Source organism: Macrotis lagotis, chromosome 7 (assembly GCF_037893015.1).
Source record: "Macrotis lagotis isolate mMagLag1 chromosome 7, bilby.v1.9.chrom.fasta, whole genome shotgun sequence".
In the NCBI taxonomy this organism is placed as follows: domain Eukaryota; kingdom Metazoa; phylum Chordata; class Mammalia; order Peramelemorphia; family Peramelidae; genus Macrotis; species Macrotis lagotis.
The window spans coordinates 151,482,296-151,507,390 of NC_133664.1; the positions used below are offsets into that span (position 1 = coordinate 151,482,296).

At 37.1% G+C, this 25,095-nt stretch overlaps 2 protein-coding genes across 5 annotated transcripts in view; one reads left to right on the forward strand and one right to left on the reverse strand.

The window, feature by feature from the left end:
• The window catches only part of DUS4L (dihydrouridine synthase 4 like), a 131,952-nt gene extending 113,707 nt beyond the window's left edge, over window positions 1-18,245 (reverse strand). The window contains exons 1-7 of one of the 3 annotated variants that reach the window (XM_074193937.1): window positions 18,098-18,245; window positions 11,899-12,039; window positions 10,567-10,688; window positions 8,730-8,847; window positions 7,421-7,543; window positions 5,129-5,355; window positions 570-1,980 (exon numbers count right to left, since the gene is read on the reverse strand). In XM_074193937.1, the coding sequence (XP_074050038.1) occupies window positions 1,733-1,980; window positions 5,129-5,355; window positions 7,421-7,543; window positions 8,730-8,847; window positions 10,567-10,688; window positions 11,899-12,014 (954 nt within the window). In that variant the 5' untranslated portion in view covers window positions 12,015-12,039; window positions 18,098-18,245 and the 3' untranslated portion in view covers window positions 570-1,732. Of the gene's footprint in view, window positions 1-569; window positions 1,981-5,121; window positions 5,356-7,420; window positions 7,544-8,729; window positions 8,848-10,566; window positions 10,689-11,898; window positions 12,040-18,097 lie in introns of those variants that run through there. The other 2 variants (XM_074193938.1, XM_074193936.1) reach the window with 2 other exon arrangements.
• The window catches only part of COG5 (component of oligomeric golgi complex 5), a 351,259-nt gene continuing 344,220 nt past the window's right edge, over window positions 18,057-25,095 (forward strand). The window contains exon 1 of one of the 2 annotated variants that reach the window (XM_074193933.1): window positions 18,057-18,381. In XM_074193933.1, coding sequence (XP_074050034.1) covers window positions 18,300-18,381 — 82 coding nt within the window. In that variant the 5' untranslated portion in view covers window positions 18,057-18,299. The remainder of the gene's footprint in view (window positions 18,382-25,095) is intronic. The other variant, XR_012470105.1, reaches the window with a different exon arrangement.

Below are 25,095 nucleotides of genomic sequence, written 5' to 3' on the forward strand. Positions count from 1 at the left end.
AGTCCAACACTATCCATTATTAGACCATCTTGCTTTTATGCCCTTGAATGAATTGTTTCTTAAATGATAAACTGAACCCAATGTTGAACACTGGATAACTTCATGTCTAATCAGTTAATAAGCACTAATTTCTTTTTTGTTGATTTTTGAAAGGCAACGGGGTTAAGTGACTTGCCCAAGGCCACACACAGCTAGGTAATTATTAAGTGTCTGAGGCCAAATTTGAACTCAGGTCCCCCTGACTCCAGGGCCACTGCTCTATCCACTGCACCACTTAGCTGCCCTCAATAAGCAGTTAGTAAACACTTAATACTTCCAGGTTTTGTGTCAAATGCTTAGGATACCAAGAAGCCTCCTTCAAGTAGCTTACATTTTACTGAAAGTTTTAATAGAGAACGCTAAAAAATACAATATTAATTTGAATTTTATCGAAATTTTTTTTATCAAATATCCCAGAACATAAGATTATTTAGCAAAAAAAAATATTCAAGAAAAAGTTTGAGGAATTAAGCACTTTTTAAACAATAGTCATATATTTTGGATTTATTTCTTAATACAGTAGAATATAAACATTTGTTGTCAATAACCAAAACAATGATACAATTAAACAAATTTCAATATAAAATAATTATATACCAAAAAGTTCAATATTGCCATCAATCAATGAAAAGCATTAAAATGTCAAAACTTGCTCATTAAAACCGGTAATACCTTTTTATTAGGTTTTTTTTCTTTGCAAGGCAAATGGGGTTAAGTGGCTTGCCCAAGGCCACACAGCTAGGTAATTATTAAGTGTCTGAGACCGGATTTGAACACAGGTACTCCTGACTCCTGGGCCAGTGCTTTATCCACTATGCCACCTAGCTGCCCCAATACCCTTTTTTTTTAAAGAACAGATTTTCTTTTTATGCTCGACTAAATTAGATGGACATAATCCTTTATAATCCATCACTAAAAATATTCATCCTAAGGTGACAAAGACATTTCAGCTAGGAAACTACTTCACAGATGGGAAGGGGAATGCCATTTATTTAACTTTATCAGGAATATTTTTATCAAGTTCTTTAAATTTCCTTAATGATCTGGGAGTGCTGAGAAGTTGTTAAAAACTGCTACTTATAGAATTTCAAGGAACTTTGGATATAAATGTTAGAAGCCACTAAATCTAATTAAATTTACTTCTTTTAATGGTAATTATTTTAAATTATGCTTCTGTGAATGTGGAATTCAATACTATCAGTTTGGATTTTCATTTATGGGAGCAATTCTATACAAATTTTTAGTTTTCCATATATTTTTTTTTGCAAGGCAAGGCAATGAGGTTAAGTGACTTGCCCAAGGTCACACAGCTAGGTAAGTAAGTGTCTGAGGCTCGATTTGAACTCAGGTCCTCCTGTCTCCAGGTCTGGTTCTCTATACACTGCACCAACTAGCTGACCCTTAGTTCTCCACTTAAAAGGATTTTTGGCACTGGTTCTTCTTTATAGTTATTTTCATTAAAAACAAGTTCATAGGAATTCATTCCCATATATAGGGGCTATGTTCAAATCATTAATATACTATTTTAAAATAAAATGTTTCTTATAAAAATATTAAAAAAAATATGATCCCTTCAGGAAAAAAGCAGATAAAACAACATTACTAGTGAGTTTTTTCTGTGTGCTATAAGAATTAAAGAAACTAAGCATTAATAAAAAAACACATATAAAAATACAATCTATATCTGACATTTTCACATGCTATAATGATCTGTAAGGTAATCTAAAACTGCAGTTGTACTTGATAGAGCATTAAATACTTTTTTTTCTTGCTTTGATGTTATTCTTTCCATCATGTACATTAAATGATGATGAAAACACATAAAAGGTGTGCCATGCTCAAGAGCAATGTCAACCCAGTCCCAGATACATTTCAGGGGGGTTTCTTTATATCCAGCAAACATGGCAGGATTTGCCAAAAGTCCTCTTGCAACCATTATACCTATGTAAAAAATATAAGAAACACTGGGGAATTACTGTAGGTAACATTAAGAACACCCTAGTAAGAAGTGGGCTCCTTTGCTTTTAAACTCTCCTGGTAGTTTATTTGTACCTTTCTTAGGTATTTTCACATTTGTTGTTCAGTTGCATCCAATTCTTCATGACCCTGTGGACTATACTATCCATGGGGTTTTCTTAGCAAAGACACTGAACTGGTTTGCTATTTACTTTTCAAGTGGATTAAGGGAAAAGTTTTAAGTGATTTGGTCAGGGTGAGCCATATAGCTAATGTCTGAGGTCAAATTTGACTCTGGTCTTCCAGACTCTAGGCCCAGAGCTCTACTCACTGACCCACATAGTAGACTCTATTTCCATATTCTACTTCCTATTATATTTACTTATTTATATTTTCCCTACTAAATTGGAAGCTCTTATAAGAGAGTGGCTATGCTTTATTTATCTTTATGTTCTGCTTGATACTCAGGTCACTTACTGGTAAGGAATAGTAATGGTAATATTTCTTGATTTAAACAATATAAAAATCAAATGATTTCTCATCACATTCAACTTAGATCAATGTATACTATGGAAACAATGTAAAGACTAACAGACTGCTTTCTGTGGAGGGGTGGGGGAAGGAAGTAAGATTTGGGGAAAATTGTAAAATTCAAAATAAAAAATATATAAAAATCAATAAAAATTCAGTGAAGCTGAATAAATGCATTTAAAAGTTATAACAAAATTTCATATCATTTAATACCATTATTGCATTTGTATTATTCCCAATCAGTAATTTGTCCTGCTTTCATATAACAGAACTGTACTTATGGAAGCTCATCCACTAAATTCTCAAAATCCTATCTCTTCATGCTGAGCAAACAACCCTGTGCTAACTCTACTCTGCAATAACAGATTGGCAGGAGGGGAGGGGCGTCCTGCTGTCTGAGAGTTAGTTAAATATTATTTGGAAAACTCATTTTTTTGGTCATGGCAAGTCAAAAAAATGCCCCCATATTCTGCATTGTTTCAGGGGTGTCCAACCTTCTGACCCCATTTGGGGTTTTCTTGGCAAAGATACTGGAGTATTTTTGCCATTTCCTCCTTCAGCTCATTATACATTTGAAGAACCTGGGTAAATGAGGAAATGACTTGCTCAGAGTCACACAGCTAGTAAGTGTCTGAGACCACACTGGAATTCAGTTCTTCTGAATCTAGGTTGATGGCTCTATTCACTTCGCCATCTAGCTGTAGAGTTCTGCCTTCAATTGTGAGAGTGCTGAGAGTGCTGAAGTGGCAGAAAAAGAGGCACATGATACATAATTTGATCACCCACAACCACCAATTTAAATAATTTTTAATGTATGATTTTTTCCATTAACCAATCAAACTTAACTGTATTCATCTTGACACTTTATAAAAAATGAAAATTAGAAGATATAATGAAGTTGCAGCCAAATAGGTCAACTTCAGAGGGGCAAATAAAGGAGAAGACCGAGTTGGTGTCATGTGCCCCAAAACAACAATCATTTCATGGTACACTCATCTGAACTGCAGTTTATAAGAAAGTCTATGAAGATCTAGATTAGGTTTTTAAAAACCAAGTCAACATATGTTGATTCTTTTCTATACTGAAAAAGGGTACGACGGTAAAATTAAAAATGGAAGAGTCCAAAAGCTTATGGAAGTGCGAAGATTGTACATCATTAATATCTTTAAGTAAAGCCCCAGTGATTGAGTGGCACTTTTTTTTTTTTTAGGTTTTTGCAAGGCAAACAGGGTTAAGTACTTTGCCCAAAGCCACACAGCTAGGTAATTAAGTGTCTGAGGCTGGATTTGAGCTTTGGTACTCCTGACTCCAGGGCCAGTGCTCTATCCACTGTGCCACCTAGCTGCCCCGCTCACCAATTTTTAAAAGACTAGCAATGGAAAAACTGTTGCACTTAAGGATGAAAAGTCCATTTGCCACCCGAATCAGTAAACTGAATCTTGCTAAGAAAAAATAATATAGCACCCAAAGGCTTAGAATGGAAAAGTCATTTGCAAAATAGTTCGGGAGCCTGGCAGAAGAGTATCATGCACAAAACCGAAAGTGTTATGCTGGATGGCACATATTTGTTATAAGGGAAGACTTTTTAAGAGGTGAGAATGGGTTAGTAGGTAATGAAGGGCCAAAATGTGATTAACTAATTTTTAAATGTCCAGAAGAAAAAAAAAATTGTAGAAGGGGACTCAAACTAAATTTTGTTACTACCTTAAGTTTAATATATTAACATATTAAGAAAGTCTATAATAGAACTTTCAGTTATATTTTTAAAAAATTTCTACATTAAGTATCTTACAAAGCAACTAAGAAATGAACCTCAGAAAAGCCCAGAATGAGACTCAGCTAAACCAAATTATTCCTGTACAATATTTGCAATTTAAAGTAGGACAACAAATACTAAAAAAGGGAAGCGAATCCAACTAATCTTATTTTCAATGGCAGTAATTCTGATTCTTCTTATACCTAATGCTACAGGATGAACTGGCAGTTAAATTAACATGATGTTGGAAAGAATGCCTTATCCAAAACAGGTACTTAACAATGTTGCTTTGAACCAAGTTCAGGGAGCTACTATGGTTAGATTCCTGCTCTGTCACTGAATAACTTGGACAAATCACTGCTTGGGGATTCGGTTGACTCATCAGTAAAATGAAGTGGTTGGACAAAGTGAACTCTAAACTTCCTTCTAGCTCTGAACATATTATTCCAAATTGCCTGCTACCAAAACAGCCTTTTTTTAATGCCACTATCTAACCTACTATGATACAGGCTTGCAAGCTAAACAAGTCTGCAATATCAATGGGTAGAAGTCAATAAAATATATTAATTGGATAAGTCACTGTTCTACTGGATGTTTGAATTCACTAGTAGCATATTACTCACTAAATAAACCTAAGAATAAAAAAAGTGACTATCGTACCTGAAGTATTATTCCATTGTTTATTTAATAGGAGTTAATTGGATGGATTTAGAAGATGCCTAGCCTAAATTAGGCTACTGGGAGAATATAGTTCAGGGTTAAACAGAAACTACAATCATAACATTAGTTTCTTAAACAATTAAAAAAATAAGCCCCCCTCTCCCAATTTAAGTACCGACTTCTTACCATTTGTCCCAGTTATTTCCTGAACATTTTCTGCTTCCTTTAAGCTTTTAATGTCTCCATTAGCAATTATAGGTATAGACAAATTTTCTTTAATTATTTTAATTGCATCATAGTGTACTGGCTGGTGTCTTTCTTCAATATTTCTCCCATGAACAGTAATCCAGGAAACCCCTGTAGCTTCAGCTTTCCGACAAAGATCAACAGTTCTTGTAAGATCATCATGGATCCTAAAATCCCAAAACATTTATAACACATGCCAACTTAAGGAACTGATAAACTAAACAAATAGAATAATTTTATCTACTCAATCTTCTTAGTGACCAAAACCCTAGAAGTAGACAGTGTGATTTTATGTAGGAATATAGTGTATTTTAGTCTATCTGGTATTACACCAAGCTGGTATTACACCAAGATAATCACTGCCAGGCTATGCCATAGTATCTATCCCATACTCCTAGTATTGTTTGTTGGCAGAAGTTCCCATTTTCTAAGCTCTGGAATGATGACCTAAACTCTGCATTAGAAAACTAGAAAGAAGCAGCTCTCATATTTTCCAGCTTATTCTCTCCAGTGAGGAAATGGAAAACTTTATCTTAAAGTAATGGTAATGTCTGAACTTCAAAAGATGATATACTTTTAAGAACAATTTTAATCCTTTGACCACTTATCTACTAGGGAATGTTTTGGTTCTTTGAATTGCCTTTCCACCTTGGCTATCAGAGATAAATGATACTCCTTCCATCCCAACTCTTCAATTGACCCTTTCCCTTTTTATCCTAGATGTAGAGATTTGTTTTTAAAGGAGACTATAGGAATTCTAAGGCTTTATTTTTAGAGAAATAACATTTTTACTGAAATTAATAAAACTTTATTTCTGGTGGGGTAAAACAAGATGACAACAGCAGCAATAATAAGAATTTGTAAAATTCTCATTGTATATTGTCACTAAAGTTGATGCAAAGTTTAGATTTGACTTTTTATATATTCCCTGCCCTCAAAGAGCTTATGAGTCTAGTGGGAGAAGACACCAATGCAGATAGCATAGTACACGGTTAGGACACTAAGGGTTAGAAAACAAAGTCTGAGGAGGCTGGTATAAGGCTTTTACTCCTAGAGGTGGTAGGATTTGAGCAGGGCTTTAAAAGTTACGAGTTCCATCTGTATCCAGATAAAGAACCGTAGAATTTGAACAAAGTTCAAGGACTATTCCCTTTAATTTAGAAAAAAAAAAAACTTGATTATCTTATTGTCTTATTTTGTTATCTCTTATACTTTTTGTTTCTTCCTTAAGGATATGATTTCTCTCCCATTATACTGAATTTGGATCAGTGTACAACATGGAAACAATGTAAAGACTGACAAATTTCTTTCTGTGGGGTGGGTGGGGGAAGGGAAGTAAGATGGGGGAAAAATTGTAAAACTCAAATAAAATATTTAATTAAAAAGTTATGAGTACAAAAGGTGAAAGGTGGTGAGGGTGGGCATTCCAGGCAATAGGGAACCATGTGAGCAAAGGTACTAAATCAGAATAAAAGGCAAAATGGTGCAATTTGCTGGAGCATAAAGTGATGGTAATATTAGACAATATAATTACATTACAATATATGGTAATATTACAGAATAGTAATATCAGAAAAGGTTGACAAAACAAGGAGTATGCCAGATTTTTGGGAACTAAATTTTTACTTTTCAGTGCACTGATTTGGTATTGAAAGTTTTTTGTAGCTGTCTTTATTTATGAAATAGATCTATGTGATCTTAATAATTTGCTTGCTCTAAGGATAATTTTCCTAGTCAAATGGCTGCTGAAAATACTGTCACTTGTTTTACCCTACTGCAAGTTTTCATTTAATAGTGATCCATTATAACCTTACATTGAAGCAATGTAAAAAAAAAAAAGCCATTAGGACATTCACAGTTCCATCACCCTCATTCCAAATTAAAAACACAAAAGAGGGGCAGCTAGATGGCATAGTGGATGGAGAACCAGTCCTGGAATCAAGAGGACGAGTTCAGATTCGGCCTCAGATACTTAACAATTACCTGTGTAACCTTGGGCAAGTCATTTAACCCCCACTGCCTTGCAAAAACAAACAAAAAATTTAAGAACCACAAAAGAATAAATCATTCTCTAGAAGTAAAATTTTTATTTCAAATATATCTGTATGTATATATATATGTATACATATAATATATATACATATAATATATATATAGTATTGACCATTCAAACTAAGCACTTTGACAAAAAGTACTATTGATAGATTAAAATATACATGAAATTTTTTTTACCTTATTTTAATGGACACAGAAAACTTTGGGTTTTCTACTTGACTTCTTACTTGTTTAACCATATCTTGAACAAGTTCAGGTTTATTTATTAAACATGCCCCGTATCCTTCTGTTATAGCCCATCTTAAAAAGAACAAAATGAAAAATGTATAAGAGGAATTTTTAAGTCTAGAAATACATTTGTGTGTATGTGTGGGTCTCTGCTTTTACCTTTTTTTGTTATAATTGTGGAAGTTGAAGATGAATTACACAATATATATCTTTGATTTACAACCCAAGGACCAGTGATTTTCTGGTTTTCCAAATAAGGTTTCCAAGAGGCACAAGGTGATGTTAGACAAACAAGTTCCAAGATGGAAATAAAGCCAGAAAAATGGTGAACAAGTTCTTTTGTACCATTGAAATTAAGGTACTTTTCTGTGTACACTCCCCCACAGCCACCCCCCCCCCACATTGTACACAGCTACAATAGATAATGAAATTTTTTAATTGTACTGTATTTTAGACAAACCAATAAGCCTCATTTAACTCATTTTAATGAGTATATCAATGTAATTATTTGATTACATTGTGTTCAAAACTTTGAATTTTTTTTTAGTATTATAACATTTGGAATTATTAACAGCTAACACCTAGTAGTTTCCTAAATACTTCTCTCCAACATTCAATTAACTAACTATGCAACTAAATGTTTTATTTTTGAAAAAAAAAAAAGGTAGTCATTAAAAGTTTGCCTTAAAAAACAATAGAATAAATTACAAAAAAGGGTGTGGAGACCTCTGAAATCATAGAAGCACACATATCTTAGAACTAAAGAGTATTTCAAATGGCAGTAAAACATATTACTCACTTTTTACATATATACATTGCAGCCTCACTAAAACTATGGTGTCTTACAAGGAAGTCCTTTTGATGTTAGTAACTAAAGCTTTATAAGCAGGGCTCAAGAAAGATATCTATCTATCTATCTATCTATCTATCTATCTATCTATCTATCTATCTATCTATCTATCTATCTATCTATCTGTAAAATACCAAATTCAAATAGCAAGGTTAGATTATAAAAGTACCCTAGTATTAGTTCCTAGTTCTCAGGAACAAAAGGATCTCAAAGTCTTTAAGATTAGTCTTTTAAATTTTTTTCTCTATCAGATCATCTTATTTCCAGTTTAGAATATTCATGCTTAATATTCTACTTCATGTGAATTATTTTCCTTTTGAATTTTGGAAAACTAGAAAGATAGTTTACCATGTTCATATAGATTTTCCTATCTTTTCAGTAAATTCTTCCAACTTCTTTGAGTTTTACCTCTGAGGGCAACCACAGTTAATGTCTATTCCATTCGCATAAGGACAGACTATTTGGGCAGCATCAGATAAAAGTTGTGCATCATTAGCAGCAAACTGAACAATCAGTGGACAGTCACCTGATAAATAAACAAATCACCTTATCATTAAAATTCAGACATGAAGCATTAAAAAATAAAATCCAGAAATTACCTATATGTAAGACAAGTATTAACAAGTATTAACAGTAGTAACTACTTTAGATTTATTAAAACAGATATTCAGATGAGATTACATTTTAAATAGGACCAGATATGAGCCTTCTGAAAGTTTATAAGGGAATGAGAAGATTTATCTCTTATGAAAGTGGTAGAAAGAATGTTTTCTCCTTTTTGTTCTGAAGAATAAGAAAATGGAAGACTCTAACCACTCATCTTGTATGTTTTTTCCTATACACCACTATAAGGAACTTAACTGAAGCTTGTGGATTGTATATTAATCTTTTGGGAAAAAAATTCTCTGATGAGGACTAACTTTGCATCAAACTTTCATTGCCATCCTTCAAAACTAATCCAATGGTACAATAAAATCAATAAACAGTAAGTGCTTACTATGTATCAACACTGGGGATATAAAGAAAAAAACCAGTTTCTGCTCTCCAAGAACTGTTTTACAGGGGAGACAAATTATAAATAACTGTACAAATAAGAGATACAGAATAAATTAGAGATAATCAGAAGTAGGCACAAGCTTTAAAAAAAATTGAGGAAAAGTTTCTTTTACAAAGTGGGATGTTAGCTGACACACTTGAAGAAAGCCAGAGGATAAGGAAGAAGAGGAAGAATATTCCAGGGTCAGGTGACAGCTAGTGAAAAATCTGGGAAATGGGAGATGGTTTATTCTGTTACAAGAACAGCAAGGAGGTCAGTGTCACTGGGTTGTGGAGCATGCAGAGAAGAGTAAGGTGTAAGAAGCTGGAAAGGTAACAAGGGGTCACATTATGAAGGCTTTTAAAAGAGAGGATTTTATAGTTGATTTTGGTAGCAACAGGAAGTCTCTGAATTGGGGTTGAAGGACCAGTGACAGACCTGTGCTAAAGTTTAGGAAGATCAATCTGAGAGCTGAGTGGAGGATGGACTAGAGGAAAGAGAGACTGGAGGTAAAGGAGACCAACCAAAAGCCAAGTATAACAGTGTGGGTATGAGGTAACAGGTAGTTGGAAGTTAAGAGGAGAGAAGGGGATGAGGACTAGGGATAGTGCAAATATAAAATTAATAGAACTGGTCAACAGATTAGACATGAGGGGATGTGTGAGTAAGGGGTAGAGGATGATATCTAGATTGTGAGCCTGGGTGGTTCTGAGGCTGTAGCAACCTCCACTGTAATAGAAAAGTTAGGAAGAGGGGAAGGCTTAGGGATTAATTATATATTTAATTATAATTAATTCATTATTGGGTCTGAGTTTGAGATGTCTATAGGACATCCAGTTAAAGATATTCAGTAGGCAGTTGGAGATAGGAGCCTAGAAGTCAGGAGAAAGTTCAGTGCTGGATAGGTAGATCTGGGAATGAGCACAGAGATGACAACTGAATCCATGGGTGCTGATATCAACAAGCAAAATCTTTCTTCCTGCATTTCCCCTCTTTTCTACCCTTAATATTGAAGTTAAACTAATATCCATCCCTTCCTTAAACAAAGATCCAATCAGGCCAGTTCTGTTCAAAAATATGTTACTGGTTTCATAATGACTACTTAGGTCAAATCCAAAGTCAATTATATGACATTCACCCTCTATGGTCATTCTATTATATTCCATGAAGAAATTCTATAAAACTCAATATACAATAGACTGTACATACCTTTGTTAGTGGTGAATTCACTATCTCTGGCTTTTATAGATCGGACAAAATCAGCAGCAACTATCATTGGAGTATAACACAGATCACAGTTGTATTTCCTCACTAGAGTTCTGAAAGCCAGTCTGTGAGCAAATGAAGATTTTAATCCAGCATTTCCAAAGCACTATGATCCAAATTGACTTCTAAATGCAATAAAATCCTACTAAGCATAAATTAAGGTAAGAAATATTCATTGATTCCAGTTCAACAAAATGCTACAAAGAACTGTAATACTTAATAGTTTAAATTGTCAATTTAAAAATTACCAAGTTAAATTTAGAAAGTAAAATAGGAGAATCAATCTTGTTTTGTACTTAATAAAATAACATTTATCTGGTTAATCATTGGTGAACAAGAAACTGCATTTTCTAGTTTAAAGTATTAAGCAGTTGTATAGGGGATTAAATGTATGATTAAAGAGGTCTCATAAAAATACATGGATTAGGTTATGTGTTGGATGATATGAACCAATAGCAAACTAATTTTTAGCAGTATATTCAGAAGCATTAGTGGAAGGTTTATTGGGTGCTAATTCAACCACGGCAAAGGACAAAGATGGTTAAACAGATGAGGTTCCCATGCCTTCTGAGAACCTTTAATGCTCATCTTTCTTATGAAACCTACCCTTCTTTAAACTTCTATAGCATTCTATTATGTATTACATAGCAACTATTATATATCATAGATATAATATGTAACATACAGTTATTTCATGGGCACTGACTTGTTTCCTAAGCAAAACTGTCATCTTCTTTAGGGCAGGGATTGTGTCTCATAATCTTTGTATTCCTCACAATAAGCTAGTCCATTTATGGGTAAATTTTAGGCCCTGAATATAAACCTATTGAGTAAAAATAAATTTTTTCATCCTCAAACTTCTTAGAAAACAGAGGTATTTAAAAATGTCTGAAGAAAATAATAATTAAAAAATACTACCAAAAATGTAAATTCATATTGTTTTTGCTTCTCTTAGGTAGAATAAGGTGGTTAATATCTAGGTAGAGGCAAAAAAGTCCAAGTTTTAATTTATGGGAAAAGTTAATCAATCTGTACTCCCCTAAAAGAGATTTTTATTGTATTTGCAATGAACTTTATGTTTCTGCTATCTCTAACCATCCTGTTTTATAACTATTGATTATCATATGGTTGCTAGAGCTTTCTTTTGGTTGAATGCTTCAGATAGGGTCATTTGTGATGCCAGTTATTTCAAGATGAGAGTGGAGAATGCTAAATATGATTCCAAAAAGGAAAAGGAATAGAAAACATAACAAAATAAATATTCACCATACTTACTTTGAATATCGAACCATAGGAGCACATATTTTTACCAGGTGCCCAGAATGAAACATTTCCAGTGGATCTTTTGTTCTTTCTTGACATTGTGTAGTTTTTGCGTTATCACAACTCATGAATACCAGTTATTTTTTTTTAATTCTGAAAAAGATAATCCATTTCCATATAGAAAAATGTCTCTAAATAGATACAAGTCTAGATTTTATTTATTTAGAATCCACTATAGGAAAGACATTTTATTAGGCAATGAGGAATACAACAAAACAGTTTGTGCCTTCAATGGGCTTCTATCCTACCAGAGGAATATAATATATAAATCCTAATATTACAAGGGATCTGTGATTTTATTGGAGTGGGACAATTGAGATAGATCAAAACCCATTTGTATCTATATCATCTTATCTTGTGCAGCTCTCTTCTATGTTCTCCAATTTTGTGTTGGGGTTCCCACTGGACATGCTGTGGATTTCATATTTATCTAAAATTATGTGGATAACTTTAGTGTACATGGGCTTTCCATCAGTTATCTCTTATGCATGGAATATACATAAACATATAAATAAAAGTTTGTAACAACAAATTAGTTGGCAAATAAGATTTTTTTCTGATCTTCCAAGTGTTAAATTTGGTCACTCACTAACATCATCCATAAGTTTTAGCATTTTGTAAAGCAATGCCATCTGTACTAGACACAAATAAGACTTCCTCATGTTGAATATTTACATTTAATCGTGCAATTGTTACAGCTACATTCTTGTTCTAGTTATTGGGAGTTGAGGTAATGGAAAAACTACAGGATGGTTTCCTTATTCCAAGCAAATAACCCCCCCCCCATTTTTATTCAAAATGGTATATTACTAGCTGAACCTAGGGTATTTGATTGGAGCTATTCATATATATATATGTAAAATGTGTTTTAGGTTTTTGCTAGGCAATGGGGTTAAGTGGCTTGCCCAAGGCCACATGGCTTGAGACGGGATTTGAACCCAGGTACTCCTGACTCCAGGGCCCGGTGCTTTATCCACTGTGCCACCTAACCACCCCCATGTATATTTTTCAAGCACTTCGCCTATGCAATGTATTGTGTTAGACACTGAAGGAGATAAAATAATTATTACCATTCATAAATTATTTTAAAGTCCACAATGTCTCTGTGAGGTAGGTACTATTATTGTTATTTCCACTTTACAGATGAGGAAGCTGTAGAACAAAAAAATGACTTGCCTCAGGTCAGGTAGCTAGAAAGCCTCAGTAGTAGCAGTAGAACCTAAATCTTCCTTAGTTAGGCCCATCATTTTATCTACCCATTATAACACATTATAACCTTTATCCTTAAGGATAAGAGATTAAAATCTAGGAGGCAGATATAATATTTATACCCAAATCAAGTACAAATGAGAACATGATAAATGCAGATGTGAGGAATTCAATTTGGCTCTAGCTTAGTGTATGGAGAGGAACTAAGAAAAAGCCATTGATTTGACTAATTTTATCATACAGTTAGGGCCTAAATATAGTTTATTAGTTCCTTGGATAAGATTACCAGTTTTAGATTTTTTTCTTTTCAAGGCAATGTGGTTAAGTGACTTGCCCAAGGCCACACAGCTAGGTAATTATTAAGTGTCTGAGGTCGGATTTGAACCCAGGTACTTCTGACTCCAAGGCCGGTGCTCTATTCACTGCGCCACCTAGTCGCCCCCTTTTTTAGATTTTTTTTTCCAAGGCAATGGGGTTAAGATTACCAGTTTTAACGATTAGTGTTCATACATAAAAAAAAAATTCCACAGATGCAAAATTTAAGCTAAATGCTCATTTGTCTTACTTTTTTTAATGAAAGTGATCAATAGGAACAAATGTCAACCTGTTTTAACAGTAAATATACATTGCCATTTAACAATAATTTTATGCCAAGAACATTTGAATCTCATTAAGGCATTTTTCCATACTGTCTACAAGAATAGTATGAAATAATTTTTCCCATTTCCTAGGTAAACTATATCTACAGCATTCCTGTGACTTGCCTGTTAAAATCTGCTTCTTTTCAATTAGTAATAATCTTGGTTTTAAAAAAAATTAAAAAAATTAAGGGGAGAAGCAATGAAGACAAGTTGGCAATATCTGTTTTTATGAAGCTATTTTGATAACCACATCCTAGATATTCACTAATTAGCCCTTTAAGAAACTTCTAGAGTTTGCTAAGAATTAAAATCAAACTCACTGGTCTATAGTTTGTAGAATCTATTTTGTTCCCTTTGCTGAATATGGAGAGATTTATTATTTAATCCTGTGCTACCTTTTCTTATTTAAGCCTCTCATTTAAAGAAAATAGAAAATATTCTGAAGATTCCAGATAGACTTCACTTGGGCTTATCTTGCATCCTCATAGGCTAGAAGGTTGGAATTCATCTAACAAGATGAAATTTACAGTTGGGTTGTCAAAATCAAGTTTTGTTTTTTTTTTGGAGGGGGAAGGAAAGGGCATTATTTATATAGAGCTTTTAAAATCATGAACTTGGCTATATCAAGAAATTTTATTCCAAAAACATATGAAATCACGAATCTCAATTATATGAAGTTTAAAAAAAAAGTATGTGTGGGGCAGCTAGGTGGCACAATGGATAGAGCACCGGCCCTGGAGTCAGGAGGACCTGAGTTCAAATCCGACCTCAGACACTTAGTAATTACCTAGCTGTGTGACTTTGGGCAAGCCACTTAACCTCATTGCCTTACAAAAAAAAAATCAATTAAAAAAAAGTATGTGAGTCTGATATGGTAATTTCAACATTCTTCTCCTTCATCTCTGGAAATTCTGGGTTTTTTTCTGTGCATTTTATAAATATTTCATAAATACTCTTGTCTTTTTTCTTTAACATCACTTTAATCACTGCCTCTCCACCCCCCCCAACTGCAACACAACAAAACAAAAATGCTTTCCCTTACAGCAAAGTATAGGTATGCAAACCATCCACACATTCTGCACCTCTCGTCTATTATCTCTCTGTTATTATGATCTTCTTGAGTTGGTATTGCTCATTGCATTGATCTATGTTATGGCTTTCAAAGGAAATCAATTTTGTATATACCAAACTGGGAAGGCTTGGCAAGCTACCATTTACTGCGATAACTCCTGATGAACAAACATTCTTAATCTGGGGTCCCAGATCACATGCTATTATGTTGAAATACAATTATCCAAATATTTAAAAACAGACACTACAAATTCACAAGTTCACACGGTTGTGGAGATTTTTATTGCTAATTGATATAAAAGCCAATGGTCTGCAAGGAACGAATAAACCTCACACATAAAACTTGCTACAATTATTGTCCAATACAGTCTCAAAGCAATCCACTTAGAAGTGTTTTGCAGTTGCCATCAATATAATTATCCTCAGAGTCTTGGCACCTTGCTGAGATAAAATTATTGAAGGATGCTAGCTAGTTCTTGACCCTTCTTATAGTAGTAGTGGACCAGGGACTGAGAATAAACATTTGGTACAGCTCTTTTTGGTAAGCATGTTATCATGGTCGTTAAGTCCAACAAAACTTTATTCATCTTTTTTAAAGATCTGTTTCCTCTGCTTGATGCCCTTTGTTGATTCCTGGCCCCATCCATTTTTCCTTATAAAGGAATCCTAAAGGAATACCTTTGTAAAAATGCAATTTCCCTACAATGCATACTTACTACTTCTAACCAGGTATACTTTAGTTCAAATAATTCAACATTAGTTTATTAAGAACCTACCATGTGCAAGGTATTTATTAAGCACAAGCAATACTTGACTTCAGGTATGAGACTTGTAAAGAGGGAATACAATATGCAAGCATGTAAGTAAATATAAGATAATTTGAAGAGGGGAAAGAATAATATTACAACTTAAGGAACAGGGAAGGCTTCATGGTGCACATAACTCACAATCTGAGCAGTGAACAAAAGCTAGAGATATAAAGAAAAGGGATGAGGAAATATATTCTAGCCATGGGAAACAGCCAGTATAAAGATTGGAAGAAGGAACTGCCATGGTTAGGTCAGAAGAAGGAATCTGAAGATGTAGACTGAAATCCTGCCTGGGTCACAATTCATATGACCTTAAGATAATCGTAACTTTTCTGGACTTTAGGTTCCTCCTATGTAAAATGAGAGAGCATCTATTGTTAAACAATATACACATATATAGGTAAATAAAATGTTTGCAAAATAAATGTAGAATAATTTTGGATATGGAAAAGGACTAGAAGATGGGAAGATTAGTTAAGGAATCATATAGGACATAATGTTTGAGCTTGAGCTGAAATTCTAAATAGTGGAGATTTCACATTCAATTCAAATGTTATCTTTTTTTAAGCTTCCCCTAATTCCCAGGGGACTAGAAGGACCTCACAAAGTATTTTTCTTGATATTTATTCCTAATGTTTTTGTTTCAGGTTTATAATTTTAGAGCTGAAAGGGACCTCTGAGTTAATTTTGTTCAATCCACTCATTTTACAGATAGGATTCTGTAGATTATACAGGAGATTCTGTGATTTTACATGAGAAATTCCAATCTACATTAATAAAAGTTGATAAAATCAAATAAAATCACAATTTCCTTGAAGTAAAGATATCTCTTTATCACTAATCTCTCTCTCTCTCTCCAAAAAACTTCCCATATTTCTCCTGCCATAAAAATATATCTATAAACCAGTCAATAGGTTTCTCTCTCTCTTTATCTAGAAACTGAGTCTCAGCTGAGGTTGACTTGCCCAAGATCTCAAACTCTGACTCCAATTCAATACTTCTTTCACTTTACCTCAATGTCACTCACATAATTATAATAATAATCTGTTAACACAAGAATTAAATCAGACATTCCACACAGGCAATGACTGCAACTCAGCTAAACTTTACATCTTCTTTCAACAAGTGATTACTGTGGGAATGGAGAGCTTGGAAATAAGCCTGGAAACTGAAATCTAACAATCTGGGAAGACAGGAAGCACAGCTAATAACTGATTAGGTGCTCTTTTTTTTCTCTTTAGGCTAAAGTGAGTGAAATAAAGTCTCTTCTGACCTTCCCAAGTTGTCAGCACTCTCTTCTCTTTTAATTACCTTGTATTTATGCTTCTATTATCTAGTGCGATTGAAAGAATGTTGTATTTGACATCAGGACATCTTGGAAGACCTCTAGAACCTCTGACAAGTCACTAACATCTTTCTACCTTAGTTTCATCAAGATGAAGGGGGTTGATCTAAATATTTTAGAAGGTCCCTTACAATTCTCTATCTATGCCTTTTTTTCATTCTAATTAAAGATTTTATTTATTTTGAGTTTTACAATTTTCCCCCAATCTAACTTCCCGCCCCCCCCCAAAAGGCAGTTTGTCAGTCTTTACATTGTTTCCACGCTGTACATTGATCCAAATTGAGTGTGATGAGAGAGAAATCATATCCTTAAGGAAGAAACAAAGTATAAGAGATAACAAGATCAGACAATGTCTCTATGCCTTTTTGTAGCCCTAACCTCTGCGGGTGATGTCACAAAAACTGACGATCAGAATTAAAGGTGACTGAAGCATTTTCCTGCCGGCTTATTTCTCTCCTATCACAGTGAGTAAAGGCAAAGGTAAGGAGGCCTGGTGCGGTGGAAAGGAGATAAACCCGAGTTTGGAGCCCGGCTGTGACCCCGAGCAAGTTAGTTTCTTCATCTATAAAAACGAAGGGGCTGGGCTCCATGGCCTTTAATGACCCCATTAATTCTAAATCTATTATCCGCTGACTCCGGGCTTTAGACTAGGAGACAAACAGGTCCCTAGCCACTACCGCGCTGCCTCAGTTTCCTCATTTGTAAAAGGATGAGAGGAGGATATTGCGATCAGCGACTCTAGCTCTCAGGACTCCTTTACATTTGAAAACTGGCAAGGCCCCTCTAAAATAGTTTGTACAGGAGATGGAACCATCTTGGTGCTGTCAGGAGGCCGGCTTTAACTTCTCAGACGCCACGAAGGGGCCTCGGGGATCCTGGCGGACGCTCTGGCCCAGAAGCTTCCTCGCAGCGCTACGTCTCGGGCCACGTGTGTCCGGGCCTGGGTTTCTTCACCTGTCCCGACGCCCTTAGGCGCCCCTCCCCGTCGGCTGCATCCCTCGCCCGCTTGCACCGGCACCACAAGGTAAGGGCCCCGCCCCGGCCGCACCTCTCCCCGTAGAACCCCCGAGACTCACCTCCGCTCTCCGGCTCGCTCTCTCCCGCTCCCCGCAGCCGCGAAAACCCCGGCAGCCGCGCAGGCGCAGACGCACGCGCAGGCGCAGGCGCACGCGCCTCCGCCCAGGGGTGCCTCGGGCCGAACTCGCGGGCGCGGAGTTTGTGCGTCACAGCCGGGGGGAGGTGCCGCCGCTCCACGTCATCAGCGCTGCACCTGCCAACATGGAAGGCCCCGGGGGCGCTGGGGCCGGGGCCGAGGCTCTCGCTTCTGGAGCGGCCACGGTCCGCGAGCTTCTGCAGGACGGTAAGGGAGCAGGGCCGGGCCGGGGCTGGGGCCGTTCGCCCGGCGCCTTGCTGTTGCAGGAAGTTTCCCGGGTCCTGTCGGTGCTCCCCGAGCCTGGCCCAGGGCGAGGCGGCGGAGGGGGCTCGGCCGGGGGGCGCCCCCTTGTTCCCACTCCCCTTGAGTTCCCATCCGAAGCCCAGACTGGGGTCCCCGGCCAGAGAGCAGATGCTGGGTATCGACCAGGGGAGCACGTAGAAGACAACGTTGGGGTGGAAAAGAGCGTCTGTGCCTGGGACAGTCTTCAGAGCCTCCGCAGACTACTTCAGAAAGCCCCCCCATGCTCAGCCGGATGAGCAACACTCTTAAGAGTTCACATTCCTAGTGAAGTCCTCTCAGGGTCAAAAACCATTACGGCAAAGACAGACCATTACCCTTAGACTGTTGTTAGCAGAGGGACAGAGGCCTTGCATCCCAGTCCGACACCCCCCCCCCCCCAATTCTGCTAGGGAGGGAAACAGCGGACTATTTCCAGAGACACCTTGCTTTGATTCTGTCAGGGAGCGAAATAGTGGGATACTTCCAGAGAAGAGACCTTGCAGTCTTAGTTAGCCACCTGTTTGATAACGGACTGTGAGAACAGTAGCCTGCCTCCTCTTGTTTGAGAAGTGCTAAACTAAGAAGACCTTGCATACTCAGACATTAATTCATTTAACAGAAGGTCATTAGAAATCTTCTGATACCCTCGCCATCTGGATGGTGATGTAATACTTTACGAAAACCTTTTATTCTTCTCTTTGTTGCTGGGTAGATTTTTCACTTAAAAGATTGTAACTCTGAAAACCTTAACCAATCAAGTTGCAAGGGAGTGGGTTAGGGAGAAGGAATCGTGCTTAGCCATATAATCTTGCTTGACTGTCACCTTGGGGCAGCTCCTTGATCTTCACTACCTTTGTGAGACTTGGGAGTGCTCCTTTTCTAGAGAAAAGTCAAAATAAACTTTATTTTTTACTCAGAGGAGTCTCTATATTTTTTAAAGTGGATTTTTATCCCACACATGGGTTTTCTTTTATAAATTTTTCTGTCTGATGCATTCATCCCCACATACTTAAAGAATCTTCAAAAGAGATTGGGAAGGTTGCATTTTTTTTTCTGGAAAGACATTAACCATTGTTCCCTAAATTGCAGCACTCCTCTCTTACTCCTATAATATCTTCTAGCTTCCTTAGGTGATGGGATTTCTTGATGTGCTTTGGGTTTATCCAAGATTGAGCACAACCTACAGGTGGCTGAGTTTGTAAGCTGTTATACTAGTTTGGGCTCTAGTCTAGGTGAAAATAGTTGAAGACCTGAATCATGGGACTTGCAATAACAGTTGAGAGAAGATATTTTTTAATTTTACTGATTTTCTTCACTTACTAAGCATTTTTGTTTCTTCCGTAATTAAACAAAATAAAAACATCCTAAAAAGTAAAGCAAAGCAAATCTGTTCCCATGTTGTCCATGCCTAAAAATGTATGTTTTATTCTTCATCTTGAGCTTATCACCTCTTTATCAGGAGGTAATGAGTTTGCTTCATCTTTGACTTTCTGGAATTGTGGATTGTCTTTGCAGTGATCAGAGTTCTCAAGACTTTCAAAGTTTTACTTTATGATATTATCAATGGTATGAATTACCATTCTGATTCTATTCACATTTCATCAGTTCATTAAGATATATCTATTCAGTTTTCTTTAAGCTTATCTACTTTTCCATTTTTATGGTAGAATAATATTAATTACACTCACTTAAGTTAAATGAATGAAAAAACATTTGTTGAACATTCACTTCTGCAAAACACTGCTAAGCACTGGGAATTCAAACAAAAGTAATACATCTTATTACATATTATCAGATATACTATAATTTATTTAGCTGTTTCTCAATAGATAGGTACTTTGTTAGTTTCTAGTTTGTTTATTTGGTTGTATTTTTTCTTAAACTAATATTTAAACTTAAAACTAAATTAATTTAAACTTAAACTAATAAATTAAAAATATTTCTAGTACACAAAGTTTCTTTTCCCCTTTTCTTGATCTCTTTGGGGGTATATACTTAGTGGTGGTGTCTGGTCAAGGGATATGCAAAATTTAGTATTTTTTTGAGGCTAGTTCTAAATTGCTTTACAGAACAACTTACTGAATTTTGGGTCTAAATCCCAATGCATAGCTCCACCAGTGCATTAGCATCCTTGTTTTTGACTCTGGGAAATCATAAGATGCCATGACCTGACTCTTTCCAAAAACTTTTCCTGGAATGGAATTCAGGAAGCTAGATTTTAAATCTCTTTAATAGTGACAGTGAAGAAAAATAGTAAGATGACACATAGATAGGTTATTGGTAAAGTCCAGGAGTAGATAGGTCATCGATAAATTCAAAACATTAAGGAATAAATTGTATTTCAGGTCCCTTCTTTCTTCTGATACTGCCCCTACTCACAGACTCTTATTATCTCTTGTCTAGATATTATCCTTCTGATTGATCTCCTTACCTCAAGTCTTTTCCCACTCCAAACCATCCTCCTCTCAGCTGTCAAATTGAGCTTCCTATAGCATAGGTTTGACCATATAACTGCTTTATTCAATAAACTCCACTAAGTCCCCATTACCTCTAGAACCAAATATAAAATCCCCTGACTTTCCAAGCCCTATGTGACAATTTTATACCTTTCTAGACTTTTTTGTAATAATGTTTTGTCCTCCATTTTGCTTTCTTTTTTTATTTAATTTATTTATTTATTTGGAATTTTACAATTTTCCCCCCTAATCTCACTCCCCCCCCCGCCCCACAGAAGGCAGTCTGTTAGTCTTTACATTGTTTCCATGGTACACATTGATTTAAGTTGAATGTGATGAGAGAGAAATCATATCCTTAAGGAATAAAAAAGGATGAGATAGCAAAATTACTTAATAAGATACCTTTTTTTAAAAAATTAAAGGTAATAGTCTTTGGTCTTTGTTCTTTTTCTGGATATAGAGGATATTCTCCATTGCAGATACCCCAAAATTGTGCCTGATTGTTGCACAGATGGAATGAGCAAGTCCATTAAGGTTGATCATTGCCCCCATGTTGCTGTTAGGGTGTACAGTATTCTTCTGGTTCCGCTCATCTTGCTCAACAACAGTTCATACAAATCCTTCCAGGCTTCCCTAAATTTTGTCCCTCATTTTCAAAGACCACCACGACATCAGGGAGATAATGCCATGACAAGCATGTGAATTGGATTTGAGTGAGTGGGTGCTGTGCTAAGTCATGAGCCTCACTTTCTCTTCTAGAGTCATCTGGGTCCAGTGGCCAGCTATGAATCTGGATGACAGGAGATAGTTCTGGATGTGATGCAGTCAGGGTTAAGTGTCTTGCCCAAGGTCACACAGCTAGTAAATGGCAAATGTCTGAGGCTGGATTCAAACTCCTGTCCTGATTCCAAGACTAGTGTTCTATCTTCTGTACCACCTAGCTGCTCTTTCCAGGCTTCTTAAATCTTACTCATCTCCAAGTACATTTTGCTCCAGTGACATTGAACTTCTTGCTGTTCCTCAAACACAACATTATCTTCCACTTCCAGCACTAGATTGAAAAGTTAGATGTTGGGGAGTAATGTATAAGAAGGCTGGAAAAGTAGGAAGGGACTACGTTATGGAAGACTTTGTTAAACAGAGGAACTGATAGTTAATCCTAGGGATATAGGGACCCAATAGAGTTCATTGAAAAGAGGGTCAGACCCACCTTTTAGGAAAATCATTTTGGTGATTGAATGGAGATTAGAATGGGAGAAACTTGAAGCTTGCCAACTTGTGAATCAGCTATTACAATAGTTCAGGTGTAAGGCCTACCCTATAATGGTGGGAGTGTCTGAAGAGAGAGGAGGATATGTTTGAGAGATGTTGAAAAGGTGAAATTGGCAGGCCTTGGCAACATAGAATATGGGATAAGAGATAGTGAGGAGTGGAGGAGAATGCCCAGGCTGAGAGTCTGAAAGACTGCGATGTCTTGCCTTCTGTAGTAAATGGTTGTTTAATTCTTGTCCTTGGTTATCAAAGAAGACCAAAAGATATCACTATGTTTGAGACAAATTACAATGTGTCTGACTATGGAATGCTCTACACAGATCAGGGACAAATAGTCTATGTGATCACCTGGGGTCCTTACTCTAGAATTATGTATGAAATGTTTCCTTTGAGCTACTTCAATTCTGCTTTCCTCATAGAGCAGAGGACCTTCACTGATGAGAGCACATCATGCTGCTGGGCAGGCCTATGCCAGTATCTCCCATGCTGTACAATCAGTTCTATAGTTCTTAAGAGAGAGCTTCAAGTGTGTCCTGATATTGCTTCTTCTGAGCCCCCCCCCCCCCCGCCCCCATGAGTACTTGCCCCTGTGTGAGTTCTTCATAAAATAGTCTTTTTGACAAATACTAAGCTAGCTCTGGCAATAACATGTCAACCTTATTGTTAATATGTATCTCCCTGGAAAGATAATGAGTTCCCTTTGGGACATGATGAAGTTAAAATGTCTGCAGGACATCTATTTTGAGATATCTGAAAGGTAATTGGAGATCTGAGATTGAAAGGCAGAAGAGAGGTTAGAACATCATAGTTGGATTTGATAATCATCCACATGGAGATTGTAACTAAGTCAATGGGAATTGATAGGATCATCAAGTAAAGTATTCGGGAGAAGGTCAGAGGGCCTAAGAAAGAATCCTTTGGGACATATGGTAAGAAGTTATATTCAGGATAAGGATGTAACTGAGAAGACTGAGGAGTAGTATATAAGGAGCTGTTGTTCTTTATCCTTTGTTCTTAAAGAGGACCCAGGATTTTATGAGAGTGATGTCTTGACTTGCAGATGAATTGGATTTGAGTTGGGCAGAGCTATGCAATGTCATCAGCTTTCTTCTTTCCTCCAGTCATCAAAGTCCAGTGGAAAGGGGCAACTAGGTGGTACAGTAGATAGAGCACTGGCCCTGGAGTTAAGAGGACTCGAGTTCAAATTTGACCTCAGACACTTAATAATAATGTTTTTTTCTTCACATTCAAAGAAGACTATGATATCAGGGAGGTGATGCCATGACAAGCACTTGAATTGGAGAGTGAGGGGATGCTGTGCTCAGTCATCAGCTTCACTTTCTCCTCTAGAGCCATCTGAATCCAATGGTCAGATATGAATCAAGATGACTGGAGATGGTCCTAGATGTATATAAATTAGGATTAAGTGATTTGCCCAAGATTACATTGACTATGAACTGGGTATGAGTTGAAACAAAAGATGATTGGGAGGGAAACTGGGAGGGGAAAACCCTCAGAGTTTTCTCTGAGTCAGAGGAGGAGCAGGAAAAAATAGAAAAAATTTAGAAAGAATCAAGGAGGACAGAGTCTAATTTAGTCTTAGAAACTTCAGAAAGATCAAGGAGAGTGAGGATTGAGAAAAGGCCATTAAGAGGTCATTGGTAACTTTGGAAAATCAATCTTGGTGAAATGATGAGGTCAGAAGCTGGATTGTAATGGGTTAAGAAGAGTATGCAATGGAATCAGGGAGAGGGCGGAGCCAAGATGGTGACAAGAAGGGATCCAGTCTTAGGAGCTCTCTGATAAAACTCATCAGCTAAGGACTCTAACTAAACTTTTTAGAGACAGAACCCACAAAGGGACCCAGTGAGGCAGTTCTCCTACTCAAGGTAACCTGGAAAAGAGCAGAAAGGCTCTGCTCCCCGGGGTTGGAGGGGCGGCCTGCCAGAGGGGTGGCCTGCCAGAGCCAAAGATCTTCAGCCTCCCGGAGGCAGTCCCAGGGCGCTGGGAGTCTCAGCTCACAGCAATGGGAGAGTCTCCTGCGCTGCACCCCGGGGAACACCGGGCACAAAGTGGGGGAACAGCGGGGGACCTCTGCCAGAGCAAGCACGTGGAGCCCAGCCCTCGGGGCACACAGGGAGCAGCTTGGTCTTTCTGCAGCCCAGAGTCCAAAACAGAAGCAGGCAGAGCCGGTAAGCAGGAGCCCCCAGGGCATGAGCCCATTGAGCTGAGGGAGGGGAGTGAAGAGAAACTGCAAGCTCAGTCCTCTGCCCCTGGAATAGGACGCTGGGGCTCTGACCACATTCAGATCCTGATCCTCTGCCCCTGGAACAGGACTCTGGGGCTCTGACCACATTCAGATCCTGAGCGCAGTCTAGGCCCCCCCATAGAACAGCAGGACCCCCCCCCACCTCAGCCCCATGGCAGAGGGGGGGCTGCTTATGGTCATTCACAGACCAGGAGGGAGGACAGAGCTTCACACACTGAGATCCTTGTGGGACTGTCCCAAAAGCTCAGGAAGCACCCCAAACCAGGCCCAGGCTGAGAAAATGAGCAAGCAGAGAAGCAAAAGGAAGACTATTGAGAAATATTTTGCAAATGAGCCCAAGAAGGATCAAAATACTCAGTCTGAAGATGAGGAAGCACAAGCTCCTGCATCTAAAGACTCCAAGAAAAACAGAAATTGGGCTCAGGCTATGACAGAGCTCAAAAAAGACTTTGAAAATCAAATGAGGGAGTTGGAAGAAAAACCTGGGAAAAGAAATGAGAGAGATGCAGGAAAAACATGAAAATGAAGTCAGCAGCTTAGCCAAGGAAATCCAAAAAAATGCTGAAGAAAATATCATGCTAAAAACCAGCTTAGGTCAAATGGATAAAACAGTTCAAAAAGTTATTGAGGAGAAGAATGCTT